The 14,650-nt window shown below is 42.5% G+C and overlaps 1 protein-coding gene across 1 annotated transcript; it reads right to left on the bottom strand.

The window, feature by feature from the left end:
• Nucleotides 1-308: 308 nt before the first annotated feature.
• trim35-14 (tripartite motif containing 35-14) lies at nt 309-6,359 on the bottom strand. The gene is made up of 6 exons (XM_056452468.1): nt 5,955-6,359; nt 5,777-5,872; nt 3,953-4,174; nt 3,778-3,800; nt 3,583-3,698; nt 309-851 (listed from the first exon to the last, which is right to left on the bottom strand). Exons 1-6 carry the CDS (start codon nt 6,348-6,350, stop codon nt 328-330), a joined length of 1,377 nt encoding a protein of 458 aa, XP_056308443.1. The 5' UTR covers nt 6,351-6,359; the 3' UTR covers nt 309-327.
• Between the last annotated feature and the right edge of the window lie 8,291 nt (nt 6,360-14,650).

Genomic DNA, 14,650 nt, shown 5'->3' with positions numbered 1-14,650 from the left:
TTCGTAATGTGGAAACAAAAAATGAGTTGGATCGTTTACAATCCTTTTCACCTGATTGAGGACACAATTCTCATATAAAACTTGAGGATTAAAATATTCATCGTGCCCAACAATTTTCCAGGCTGTCTTTAAGAGATGCATCAATTTAGATTTACACTGAACAGAGAGGTTAATATGGACATTACATTTGGACATAATATGGACATACTCTTTTTTTTAAAATTAAAATGTGATATGATTTAATGTCAAATCATATTTTGACATTAAACATATATTTTGACTTTTAACATTGAAAATTAAATGATGTTGGTTGTGGTTTTATAATTTTTATAATTTTTCCTTATTTGCTGGGAATATATTCAGCGGTGTTGCCAAATCTCCACTACAAAAATATGGGAAAACTCTCTCTGGAAAGCCACCTGTAAAGGTGCACAGAGTTTTATTTCTGAAGGGGTCAATAAATCTCAATTCTCCTTTCTCAAAGTCCAGCTGAACTCTGATGATATTTGGCCTCTTATTCTCATCGATTGCTTTTCCAGGATTATTACCTTTCTTGAATTTGCCATCCACAAAACGAAAACACCAAAAACGACTCTTCGGATCCATTCTGTAAAGTCTTTTACGGTACACGGTTTCTCCCACTACTCCCAGTGTCCAGTGGTTGTTGTCTCTTACTTCTACATCCCAGCAGTGCAGACCTGAATTGAAGCCCTGTGAAGCCAGCACTCCCAAAAACAGCCTTTTTGGGTTATCACACATGTGCAGTTTCTTTAGGACGTATTGAACACTTGTGCAATCTGTTGACACCCACTGCTTACTGGAGGCTGTGTTCGGGTCCAGAATCACAGGAGCTGTAAACATAGACGATCATTAACTACAGTAATGGTACTGTAGTGTAAGTAAGAGTTGCATTTTTATTTTCAAACATTGCTGCATATTTACATTGCAGAGTTCTCAAAGGCCTGTGTTATTTATTTATTTCATTGGTTCTTCCAAAAGATTTGTATGCCTCCATGGTCTACAACAGTGGTTCTCAAACTTTTAAACCCGCGACCCCCATTGTAAGATCGTCAAGAACTCGCGACCCCCCACTACCAAAGCATATACAAACAATAAAAATAGCTTTTTTTTTTTAAGCTGTTCACAATATTTTAACTATATTTACTATAGATTACAGGGCTCGAAATTAACATTTTTGCTTGGTAACACTGGTGCTTCTAACTTTAAAAATGTAGACGCACCAGCCAAAATTTAGTGGCTCCCACCAATTATCGCACTGTTACTACAAGTTTTATAAACAGATTTATTGCATTTGAAAATCAACACTAATCAAAACTAACAAGCAAAAAAATAAATATGCATGCGTGAGGAAAAAATGTCTTAATGAAATCCCGTTATCACAAGAAAAGACATTTTTATAACATAATTGAGTGACCAAAAGATACACGGACGGATATCCCAAAAGATATCCCACAGACTTTACAGTGAATGCTAGTTATTTTCATAGCCGACTTGAAGCCAATGGAGGTCTTTTATCCACTCTTCAATAAGTATAGCTGGTGGATTAACATTCAGCACATGATCAGTAATCAGATGTGCCAATATTTGTAGCTTTAGGTGTTTCTAAGACAAAATCTGTCAGTGTTGTTTTCATTCTCTCGTCTTCAGCGCTTTACATTTTCGCGGTTGTAGCTCCTGTCATCTGAAGACAGGAGGCGTTGACTGAGTGATTGACAGCTGATTTTAACCAATCATTCGTGTTCAGTTCTTAGAGCAGTGGGCCAATAAGAAGAGCGCGAAGGCGGGGCAAGCGTTGAAGGCTTTGTTTACTGCGGCAAGTTGACATGACAACAGTTTTAAACTGTTCCTGAGCGCTGCGTTCCAAGTACAAAGATGCATTCTGCCCGAATGTGTCCTAAATACTTTATGAATCAGTAATATCTTTTTAAAAATCTGAAAATATTAGCTTTCACTTGTAATACTGAAAAATATTTATTATAATCACTGAAAATTACACAATTTTTAAATAACTCTCGCGACCCCTTGAAATTATTCTGCAACCCCCGCAGGGGTCGCGACCCCCAGTTTGGGAACCACTGGTCTACAACATCACCATTCACATTCATCGTATTCATTTCTAAGTAATTCTCAAACAATGTGCTCTAACATTTGTTCTTTCTAAACCTCTAATTTTTGAGAGCCTGCTCTATTCTGATTGGTCAGATGGTCCGGTCTGTTGTGATTGGTCTGCAGCTCAAACCACGTGTCAGAAAACACCTATTACCATGTATGAATTTTAGCTCTGAAGGCCTCCTCAAGTCATCCACAATTGTATGCACTAGCATAGATTTTATCAAAACAATTCAAGCCTAAGTCTGTTGATGAAACATCACGTTTTATTAAATCCAGATGTTTCATCGCAGGCACAATTTGAGCAGATGATACTTTCTTTGTGTAAAGTTCAGAGAATGAAAACAAATGACCACCATTTCTGTTGAGTGTATGAGATATGTCATTGCTGAAATTATTTTGTTGCTCGATGACTAAATTTTACGCGCTTTTGTATGTTTTCTTCATAAACAGTGAAGTGAATGTACGACAAATTGTAAGAAATTTATTTTACAGCTTCCATGATTATTATTATGAGTTTTGTCAGTGTTTCATCTCTGTTAGAACACAACTTTATTTGTCATTCAGTTTAATCTTTTAAACTTTGCAGATCTAGCGTTTGGGGCTGCACGGTGGTGCAGTGGGTAGCACGTTCTGACCAAGAAGGTTGCTGGTTCGACCCTCGACTGGGTCAGTTAGCATTTCTGTGTGGAGTTTGCATGTTCTCCTCGTGTTTGCGTGGGTTTCCTCCGGGTGCTCCGGTTTTCCCCACAAGTCCAAAGACATGCTTTACAGGTGAATTGGGTAGGCTAAATTGTCTGTAGTGTATGAGTGTGAATGAGTGAGTATGGATGTTTCCCAGAGATGGGTTGCAGCTGGAAGGGCATCCGCTGCGTAGAACATATGCTGGATAAGTTGGCGGTTCATTCCGCTTTGGCAACCCCAGATTAATAAAGGGACTAAGCCGAAAAGAAAATGAATGAATGACTGAGATCTAGCGTTCACCAAGAGCTACAGTACTCATTGCATCAAAGGTAATAATCAAAAAGACCTTTAATGGCACCTTAATGTCAACTGATACTCCATTGCTATATTTATATAATGACTGCTATCAAATTCAGAAAATGTGTTTGTATTGTAATTTAAAAAAATATTTCAATACCTATAATAATAGTTTTTTACTTGTCCAAACATGTATATTGTCATCTTATTTGACTTTATTCGTGTTCTCCACTTTAAGTCAGACTAAACAAAGGTGTTTGTTAACTGAATAGAAATAGATGCAGTCTAAGGGGCTGTTCCAAAAAAACTAAACAAAGAAAAAATGCTTTCCCCCTTTGCCAGCTTTTGGTTATCATGAGCTATATGAGAAAAGAGCTGCAGGAATTTTGTGTTCCTTAAAAACAAATAACAGCGTTTAATTTGGGCAGCATTTGGTAAGTAATTAAAATCTAAGCAGACTTGATTACTTACGCTGCTCCACAAGGTTCTGCATTCTAGCCCAGGTGGTGAAGATCATTGTCTGAGGAGAATGGTGTTGATATTTCTCTGCTTCAGCGGGTCTCTTTTCTACCGAAGGGTGTTTGAGTCTGTGTACATAAACAATGCTACATTTGAGAAAAAAAGCCATTGCATCAGAATCAGAGTGCTAATTGAAAAAAGACTCACTTTTGTAATGTATCGCTGTAATTCTGAATGAGAAATAAAAAGCAATTAGTGTTCAGTCATGTGGGTAGGCAAACATCACAAACATTGATTATCAGACACGTTTGCTTTAGATTACAGCTCTCTGATTGACTTTGATCCCTGGCGTTGTGTGCATTTTTGAGTGTTTAGACTTTACCTGGAGAAATGGGATGTTTTCAGCTTCCATGTCCTGCCAGAGGGCTGCCATCCTCTCAGAGAGATCTGTTATCTCTGAGGACAGATGCTTGATTCTGGCTTTGACTTTCCCATCTTGAGGTTTTATTTTTTTCTTCAGTGCTTTGATCCATTTGTCCTCCTCGTCTCTGAGAAACTGATGCAGCTTCTCAAATTCTTTCTTGATTTGGATTTCTTCCTGTTCCTGAAATGGTTTAAGAAGGCTTAATTATTTCTGTGAACATCATCATACTCACCAAGTGCCATGTTGGTGTTAAAATCGCCTTTAGTGCGTATGTGAAACAGTGTTACTATGGTTTGCAGTTTAACATGATTGTCAAATTGCAAAGTTTGGTTTTTATTTGTGTATAATGTCATATAATATACTGTTGTGTGACTTTTGACATGTTTTCAGTGTCTCATAGCAGTTAACACTTCCACTTTGCAAGTTCTGTGAGTTTGGGTCACTTGTTAACGTGCACTGTATAACACTGTGTAACTTCCCTCTTTGTCTTTGCAGGTAATGGCGGAAACAAGAAGAAACAATGAAGGCAGGTAATAGGGTTGTGCTAGTAGACGATGGCTGACACACTTAACAATGTTGAGCCAGCATCTTAATTTCCCCCACAGCAACACTCCATCCCCACAAACAGACTGTAGACATGCATGTGGTTCGAACAACAGCCAAAGACCGCCTGAGCTACTGAGCTCATTGCAAAATCTGCAAGATCTCTTTGCAAGATTTGGTGCAATGGTGTGGCTGACTCAAAGATCTTAACAAGCTTTAGGCATTGCTGTCTGTATTTGTACATTAATAACATTAACATGTTATTGATTAAAATGATTTTGGCATGTGTCAAACACATTTACCATGTTGCTAGTATATACAACATGATGCTAAAATGAAAAAAAGTATATTTTAAGTGAAGATTATTTATAAACTAATTTCGAGAGGATCACGTGCTTATGATTGCTTGCGGCTGGTCCTGCATTATTCAATTTAAGATTCACCAATCAGACGATTCCTAAGCTACTATAAATACCCTCAGTTCCATATAACAGCCATCTTCATTTTGAAGAATCCCCCCTTCCACCCCTACTCCTCCTCCTTTCCTAGATGGGTGACATGGGGGCCCAGTGGTTAGCACTGCTGCCTCACTGCAAAAACGTCACTGGTTCTAGTCCTTACCAAGCTAGCCGACGTTTCTGTGTGGAGTTTATGTGTTCTCCCCGTGCTCACGTGGGTTTCTCTCGGGTTCCCCGATTTCCTCCCACCATCCATAAACATGCAACTTAAGCTAATTGACTAATCTAAAGCGGCACCATAGACATGCACTTACTAAGTAGTTATCTCTTAAGAGCAATCACTATCTGTTCATTAGCTACTACAGCAGGGTAGTTCTCCAGATCCACCTGAGCTCATACTCCCCTATCACCCTACAAACGGGAGGGAGCCCCAGGCTTGAGGATCTTATGAGATCAGGGCTCTCTCCCAGGACAGCATGCCAAACACGCTTTATAATCAATCATCAGATAAGTGTGAACTCTTGAATATAAAATTTGCACAATATTGTCATGTTTTTAGCAAATTTTGGCAGATGACCATGTTTTTTTCACACTATTGGCATGAATCGGCATACTGCTGGCATGATTAACACTGAGCCAGCATGTTATTGAAGTAATGCTCATTCAAGTTTACATCAGGTTTTTTTTTTAAGTGAAACATGAACTAGCCATTGGCAGGTGTGGCAGAATGTTAGTTTAAGGACCTGATTATTTTTATTATAGTCATAACCACATACAGTACCATTATATTTTCAGCCTGTTTCACGCAGCTCTCATGGGTTTTCTTGAGGTCATCAAGTGTCACCTGCAGCCTGTCCATTTGCATCTTGAGATCTGCCTATAATCACAAGATAAACTCTTTAATAATGAGCTTGAAGATGTCAAAAGTCAGCCACATCATATTTCAAAACTCCTCATACCTTTAAATTCCCAGCCGCCTCCTCGACAGGGGAGCACTTGTGATTTTCATGCTTTTTTGAAGTGTAACAGACCACACAGATGGGCTGCTTGTCCTCAAAGCAGAAGAGTTTGAGTGTCTCTTTATGCTGTGGACAGACGTCTCCTGAAACAGCTGTGGGCTTTCTTGTCTTGAAGGACTCACAGAGTGCTCTGAATGCCAGGCTCTTGGTGGGCTCGTCAGGTGAGCATTCCTTCCGACAGACTGGACACTGCAGCACATCTTGAGTCTTCCAGAAACGCTCGAGACAATTCTCACATAAACTGTGGCTACATTTCAGAGTGACTGGATCAGTAAAGACATCACAGCAGATGAGGCACGACAAATCCTCTTCCAAAAAAGACAGAGCATCTGCCATGACTGTTAACAATCCTCAGTGGAGACACTCGACTGTTGGAGATACTGTGAAACCTACACTACACCCAACACTTTCATTTCTTTCCTTTACTTTCATTTCGCTGAAAGCAAAACTAAGCTCCTTCCTCCAGAATCTCATTTGACAAGCAGGATGTTGCATGGATGAGCTTGAATTTCTAAGTTGTTGCATAAGTTATAGATTACATTAATTGTTTACAATTAGTTTTTGCTTAATTTGGTTTACTGTGTTATTTTAACCTTTTATAGGGTACTCGTTGAAATACTCATTTTAAAAAACCCTGGAGTGTTGCTGGGGGTTATAACAAGACTTGAACTTTAATAACTAAATTAAAATTGGTAATCAATGTCAATTAAGTAAACATATACGCTTCTTTGCCTGATAAAAGGTTAAGGCAGGATTTCTTTGATGTATGATTGCATAGTCACACGGGGGTTATTAACCAATATTGATTGCTATTGGTAAAAACATTGTGCATAATTCAGATTTTGAAAGATATCTCAGTATGTAAATACTAAATTTTTTGTAAACAGTTTTTAAATTGTAGTGTTTTACAATATTTATTGCTGTTTTTAATCAAATTAATGCAGAGCTGTATTCAGGCACATTATTAAATTAAAGAAATGAGAACCAGTAAATAACTACTGACACTTTGTCATTCATGTAGTGATGACTGTTGAGGCTTCTCGCATAGGTTGCTCTCATTTAAACAAAATTTAATGCAATACCCCAGTATTTGGTGAATAATTTATATCTATTTATAGTACAACTAGTCACTGTTGTAAAGGAGAGTAAATGATTTTGCAGAGTTTGTAATATCTGAAATATCCATTTAAATCAGCAGGGGCCACTGTGACCACAGTAAAAGATTTTTAATGAATAACATTGTCACTAGATGGCAGTATGCATCCATTTAATTTGATTTGGGGACAACATTGGATATTTCATACCTGATTTTCCTTAAAAGAAAATCAAAAACCCGCAAGTGTTTCCCAAACAACTGCACACTTTCTTGCTGGTGTGCAAAAAGAAATGCTTTGTGCATTCATGTCAGTGTTTCCCTTTATTTCATTAGCTTGTTATTCTCCGGCATATGGCGTCTGAGTGTCCTACAGCTACAGAAAGTGCAGCTCTTTGCATGACACTTATTAATCTCAGTGGGGTCCTGCAGCTGCTGAACACTTAAAAAGAGAGCTTCGAACCATATTTTACTATATATGGCATAATGCAATTTGAATACAGAATTTTTGTGTTTTTTACTTCATGGAAAGAAATGACTGATCTGAAATAATCCTGCAAAATTGTGCTCTACAGGAATAAATTACTGCACACAGGTTTACAATGACACGAGGGTGAGTAAATGAAAATTTTCTTTTTAATAAATGCACATGTTGAGAGATGCATCAAACAGACAAGCGTTAGCGGCAGGCAGAAAGACAGATAAGAGACAGGCGCTGTGATATTTGTGGGGCCCAGGTGTTTGTGTCTGCATTTTGATATGTGTGCTCATCTCCCAAGGCTCTCCTGTACTGTCTGCGACACTCAATCCATGTGGGACGCAATGCTGTATCAAAGCCTCTACATTGTTTGTTCACCAATATTGTCCATGTCTGTTTTCCTCCATCTCTTTCCACAAACAGTCCTTACATCAGAATTGGCCAACTTCAGTGCGAATTCACCTCAGCAAGACCCTGAGAGAGTTTTCAATCACCGGTAAACTCATTTTCTGTAACATACTGAGCACATTTTCGCTAAAAATATGATTTTTTAACTTTGGACATTCTTTAAAAAGGATCTTTTGATTTTTATTTACTCACTTCTATGTGGTTTAAAATATGTAAAGAGCAGCGTATTAAACACTTATTTTGTTTTACAGAAATAGAACTTTTTTTGTGTGTAATTGCACCAAATTTATGAATCAATGTGTTGGAGAAATCAAAAGCATGTATAGTTTTTATTTTTCTATTGGCTGTATTTTGTTATTATTGCAATTAATTTAGTTTTTGTCAGAGAGGTTGGTCATAGACAAGATATTAAATTCTTAAAAGTGATTTTAGTGCATTGAATGTATGTTAAAACCAGCCAAACGCTATACTTTAATGATTATAGTGACATTTGTGTAAATAAAATGACAAAATGTTAGTGAAATGATGCATCATCATCGTTTAGCACAACAAATGTTCTTATATAAAAATTAAACAACACATTATTCTGAATTGCTCTTATTAGATGTATGAATTTGATCAACATGTTCATGATATATATTATTTTATAGTAATTGTTAAAACTTTTTTAGTGAGTGTCTTCTGTGAAGATGAATTAAACAGCATATTCCAGTGTATTAAACTGTTTTATTAATATATTGATGTTTTAAAACCTTAGATATTTAACATATGTATTTATGCAGCCGTGAGCTTGTAAAAGGGGCATGCATAAAACATTATTATGGATTTGAAAATGACGTTGGAGTGAGTAAATAATGACCACATTTCATTTAGCAGTGACAAATCACATGCTGCCTGTGTAACATTTAGTGGCTCTTTGGAAATCTAAACAAAATATCCAAATTTAATATTTGATAGCAATTAATTGTACCATGCCATGAGGCCATTTTTGCATGCCATTCACGTCTGTAGTGGCAAACCTCTGTGAATGTGTAATGGGTGCATCTCATTTCAGCTTTCACACATGAATTCAGACCTCCGCTGAAATTGGATTAAATGCACAATTTCACCAGATGGACCAGAGCTGCTTACAAAGTGCCAGTCACCTTTTCAGCTGATGTCTCATCTCAGTTGCGAACAGTGGGATATTTAGAAAAACAAACCATCAATGCCAAGGGCAAAGACAGAAAGTTTTTTGAAAGAGCTCTTGATATGCAGGTGCATCTGTCTAGGTTGTGGGTAAGGGATTACTTAAAAATAGGCCCACATTCATATCTAATTCTGTTCAGGTAATTACAGGGGAAAAAATCTGAAATTACTTGATGGTGCAATTGTTTCTTTCAGATGCAATTAAATCTCTCAGCAGCTGAGTATACATTTTGAAATGCATTGATATAGAGCATGCAACTTCATTCTTGGGTGTGGATTGTTTGAGTTTAGTTTTAGGACCAAATTTCAAATGGTCAACTGCATATAAAGCTCCCGAATCTTGCTTGTTAAAAGCATAACATCAATCCAGAAAACCAGAGATGACAGCAGTGCAATTGAGCTGAAGCGCTCACCACTGCAATCTTACCTGTCTTTTAAAAATGTGTGTACCAGAGTATTGTAGGCTGTTCGTGAGATTAAATTGTACCTAGAAATGCCTCAGATTGTGTTTTTTTCTTTCCAGACAAAATAGAGAAATGCATGTTCTGTGCTGGCAGGATAGAGAAATGAACAGGATTCCTAGGAGCACATGGAGATTGTGTTCCAGATCTCATGCTCACAGCGATCCGCTGCAGTCAGCTGGTACTGTAAAGCTGTCACTGTGAAGATGTTACATTTCACACGATCAGGTATAGAGTGATTATTTTCAACATCAGAACGGACACAAAAACACTTAAGCACAAGTACACACATGCTGTCATACTTAAAGCTGCTTTAGGCAATTTCTGTGCTACTGGTGGCACCAAACATAACTGTAAAAACTCTTTTCCTAAAGAAAATTGCTTTTAGGCTGACGTCCATATACGTTTCAGAAGATACGGCTCAAATCACTTTGTATTACTTTTTTCACTCACATTTACTTGCTAGTGTAAAAACAAACTCATGTCATGATAGTTTGATATACAATTTAGTTCTACAGAGTTTTTGATTCTGCAACTCCTTAATTTCATCAGCAGATATATTTTTTCATTCCTTTAGAAAGCCCCGCCTCTTCATCACCAGCCCCTCCTCTTCATCATCAGCTCCTCCCCTTCATCAGCAGCCCCTCTTTTTCATCACAGCCCCTCCCCTTCATCACCAGCCCATCCTCTTCATCAGCAGCCCCGCCTCTTCATCACTAGCCTCTCCTCTTCATCAGCAGCTCCTCCCCTTCATCAGCAGCCTGACCTCTTCATTAGCAGCCCCTCCTCTTCATCACAGCCCCTCCCCTTCATCACCAGCCCCTCCTCTTCATCACAGCCCCTCCCCTTCATCACCAGCTCCTCCTCTTCATCAACAGCCCCTCTTCATCAGCAACCCCTCCTTTTTATCAGCAGCTCTTCCTCTTCATTAGCAGCCCCTCCTCTTCATCGCCAGCCCCTCCTCTACATCAGCAGCCCCCCTCTTCATCAGCAGCTCATCCCCTTCATAAGCAGCCTGTCCTCTTCATCACCAGTTCCTCATCTTCATCAGCATCCCCTCCTCTCCAGCAGCCCTTCCTCTTCATCAGCAGCCCCCCTCTTTATCAGCAGCCCTTCCTCTTCATCAGCAGCCCCTCCTCTTCATCATCAGCTCCTCCACTTTATACCTTCATTAGCAACTCCTCCCTTCATCAGCAGCCTCTCATCTTCATCAGCAGCCCCTCCCCTTCATCACCAGCCCCTCCTCTTCATCACCAGCCCCTCCTCTTCATCAGCAGCCCCTCCTCTTCATCAGCAGCTCTTCCTCTTCATCAGCAGCTCCTCTTTATCACATCATCAGCAGCCCCTCCTCTTCAACAACAGCCCCTCCTCTTCATCACCAGCCCCTCCCTTTCATCCGCAGCCCCTACTCTTCATCAGCAGCCCCTCTTCTTCATCACCAACCCTTCCTCTTTATCAGCAGCCCCTCCTCTTCATCATCAGCTCCTCCACTTTGTTCCTTCATCAGCAGTCCCTCATCTTCATCAGTATCCCCTCCTCTCCAGCAGCCCATCCTCTTCATCACCAGCCCTTCCTCTTAATCAGCAGCCCTTCCTCTTCATCAGCAGCCCCTTCACTTTATACCTTCATTAGCAACTCCTCCCTTCATCAGCAGCCTCTCATCTTCATCACCAGCCCCTCCTCTTCATCCGCTGCCCCTATTCTTCATCAGCAGCCCCTCTTCTTCATCACCAACCCTTCCTCTTTATCAGCAGCCCCTCCTCTTCATCAGCATCCCCCCTCTTCATTAGCAGCTCCTCCTCTTCATCAGCAGTTCCTCCTTTTTATTCTATCGCAACTAGCCACTCCTCTTCAACAGCCCCTCCTCTTCATCAGCTACCCCTCCTCTTCATCAGCAGCTCCTCCCTTCATCAGCAGCCTGTCCTCTTCATCAACAGCCCCTCTTCTTCATCACCGGCCCCTCCTCTTCATCAGCAACCCCTCCTCTTCATCAGCAGCTCCTCCCCTTCACCAGCAGCCTGTCCTCTTCATCACCGGCCCCTTCTCTTCATCAGCGGCCCCTCTTCTTCATCAAAGGTCCCTCCTCTTCATCAGCAGCCCATCCTCTTCATCACCAGCCCTTCCTCTTCATCAGCAGCCCCTCCTCTTCATCACCACCCCCCCTCTTCATCAGCAGCCCTTCCTCTTTATCAGCAGCCTTTCCTCTTGATCAGCAGCACCTCCTCTTCATAAACAGCCCCTCCTCTTCATCAGCAACCCATCCTCTTCATCAGCAGCTTTTCCTCTTCATCAGCAGCCCCTCCTCTTCATCAGCAGCCCCTCCTCTTCATCAGCAGCTCCTCCTCTTTTTTACTTTGTCCTGCCCCTCCTCCTTTATCGGCAGATCTTCCTCTTCATCCCTTTGTCAGCAGCCCCTTCTCTTCATAAACAGCCCCGCCTCTTCATCAGCAACCCCTCCTCTTCATCAGCAGCTCCTCCCCTTCACCAGCAGCCTGTCCTCTTCATCACCGGCCCCTTCTCTTCATCAGCGGCCCCTCTTCTTCATCAAAGGTCCCTCCTCTTCATCAGCAGCCCATCCTCTTCATCACCAGCCCTTCCTCTTCATCAGCAGCCCCTCCTCTTCATCACCACCCCCCCTCTTCATCAGCAGCCCTTCCTCTTTATCAGCAGCCTTTCCTCTTGATCAGCAGCACCTCCTCTTCATAAACAGCCCCTCCTCTTCATCAGCAACCCCTCTTCATCAGCAGCTTTTCCTCTTCATCAGCAGCCCCTCCTCTTCATCAGCAGCCCCTCCTCTTCATCAGCAGCTCCTCCTCTTTTTTACTTTGTCCTGCCCCTCCTCCTTTATCGGCAGATCTTCCTCTTCATCCCTTTGTCAGCAGCCCCTTCTCTTCATAAACAGCCCCGCCTCTTCATCAGCAACCCCTCCTCTTCATCAGCAGCTCTTCCTCTTCATCAGCAGCCACTCCTCTTCATCAGCAGCCACTCCTCTTCATCAGCAGCCCCTACTCTTCATCACAGCCCCTTCCTTTCATCACCGGCCACTCCCCTTCATCAGCAGCCCCTCCTCTTCATCAGCGGCCCCTCCTCTTTATCATCAGCTCCTCCACTTTATACCTTCATCAGCATCCCCTCCTCTCCAGCAGCCCATCCTCTTCATCACCATCCCTTCCTCTTCATCAGCAGCCCCTCCTCTTCATCATCTGCTCCTCCACTTTATACCTTTATCAGAAGCCCCTCATCTTCATCAGCAGCTCTTCCTCTTCATCAGCAGCCCCTCCTCTTCTTCACCAACCCCTCCTTATCATCAGCAGCCCCCCTCTTCATGAGCAGCTCCTCCCCTTCATCAGCAGCCTGTCCTCTTCATCAGCAGCCCCTACTCTTCATCACAGCCCCTTCCCTTCATCACCGGCCCCTCCCCTTAATCAGCAGCCCCTCCCCTTCATCACCAGCCCCTCCTCTACATCAACAGCCCCTACTCTTCATCACCAGCCCCTCCTCTTCATCAGCAGCTCCTCCTTTTTTTTACTTTGTCCCGCCCCTCCTTCTTTATCGGCAGATCTTCCTCTTCATCTCTTCATCACCAGCCCCTCCTCTTCATCAGCAACCCCTCCTCTTCATCAGCAGCTCTTCCTCTTCATCAGCAGCCCCTCCTCTTCATCAGCAGCCACTCCTCTTCATCAGCAGCTTCTCCTCTTCATCAGCAGCCCCTACTCTTCATCATAGCCCCTTCCCTTCATCACCGGCCCCTCCCCTTCATCAGCAGCCCCTCCTCTTCATCACCGGCCCCTCCACTTCATCAGCGGCCCCTCCTCTTCATCATCAGCTCCTCCACTTTATACCTTCATCAGCATCCCCTCCTCTCCAGCAGCCCATCTTCTTCATCACCATCCCTTCCTCTTCATCAGCAGCCCCTCCTCTTCATCATCTGCTCCTCCACTTTATACCCTGATCAGAAGCCCCTCATCTTCATTAGCAGCTCTTCCTCTTCATCAGCAGCCACTGCTCTTCATCATCAGCCCCTCCTCTTCATCAGCAACCCCTCCTCTTCATCAGCAGCTCCTCCTCTTTTTTACTTTGTCCTGCCCCTCCTTCTTTATCGGCATATCTTCCTCTTCATCCCTTCGTCAGCAGCCCATCCTCTTCATAAACAGCCCCTCCTCTTCATCAGCAACCCCTCCTCTTCATCAGCAGCTCTTCTTCTTCATCAGCAGCCCTTCTCTTTCATCACCAGCCCCTCCTCTTCATCAACAGCCCCTCTTCATCAGCGGCCCCTCCTCTTTATCAGCAGCTCTTCCTCTTCATCAGCAGCCCCTCCTCTTCATCAGCAGGTCCTCCCCTTCATCAGCAGCCCCTCCCCTTCATCACCAGCCCCTCTTCATCAACAGCCCCTCTTCATCAGCGGCCCCTCCTCTTTATCAGCAGCTCTTCCTCTTCATCAGCAGCCCTTCCTCTTCATCAGCAGCTCCTCCCCTTTATCAGCAGCCTGTCCTTTACATCAGCAGCCCCTCCTCTTCATCAGCAGCCCCTACTCTTCATCACAAGCCCTTCCTCTTAGTTCTCTTCATTAGCAGCTCCTCTTCTTTTTTACTTTGTCACAGCCCCTCCTTCTTTATCGGCAGACCTTCCTCTTCATCCCTTCTTCAGCTGCCCCTCCTCCTAATCAACAGCCCCTCCTCTACATCAGCAGCCCCTCCTCTTCATCACAGCCCCTCCCCTTCATCCCAAGCCCCTCCTTTTCATCAGCAGTCCCTCCTCTTCATCACAGCCCCTCCCCTACATCACCAGCCGCTCCTCTTCATCAACAGCCCCTCTTCATCAGCAACCCCTCCTCTTTATCAGCAGCTCTTCCTCTTCATTAGCAGCTCCTCCCATTCATCAGCAGCCTGTTCTCTTCATCAGCAGCCCTTCCTCCTCATCAGCAGCCCCTCCTCTTTATCACTAGACCTTCCTCTTCATCAGCATCCCCTCCTTTTCAACACCAGCCCCTCCCCTTTATCACCAGCCC

This window comes from Danio aesculapii, unplaced genomic scaffold (genome assembly GCF_903798145.1).
Source record: "Danio aesculapii unplaced genomic scaffold, fDanAes4.1, whole genome shotgun sequence".
NCBI lineage: Eukaryota > Metazoa > Chordata > Actinopteri > Cypriniformes > Danionidae > Danio > Danio aesculapii.
This window is presented reverse-complemented; position numbering and strand designations above follow the sequence as displayed.

Bases quoted from the DNA above. Each gene is read 5' to 3' on its own strand.
- trim35-14 (XM_056452468.1), bottom strand. From the start codon at position 6,350: ATGGCAGATGCTCTGTCTTTTTTGGAAGAGGATTTGTCGTGCCTCATC. The intron at 5,873-5,954 runs GTATGAGGAGTT...TTGTGATTATAG, and splicing joins AGGCGGCTGGGAATTTAAAG to GCAGATCTCAAGATGCAAAT. The intron at 852-3,582 runs GTAAGTAATCAA...CTATGTTTACAG, and splicing joins GCAGAACCTTGTGGAGCAGC to CTCCTGTGATTCTGGACCCG.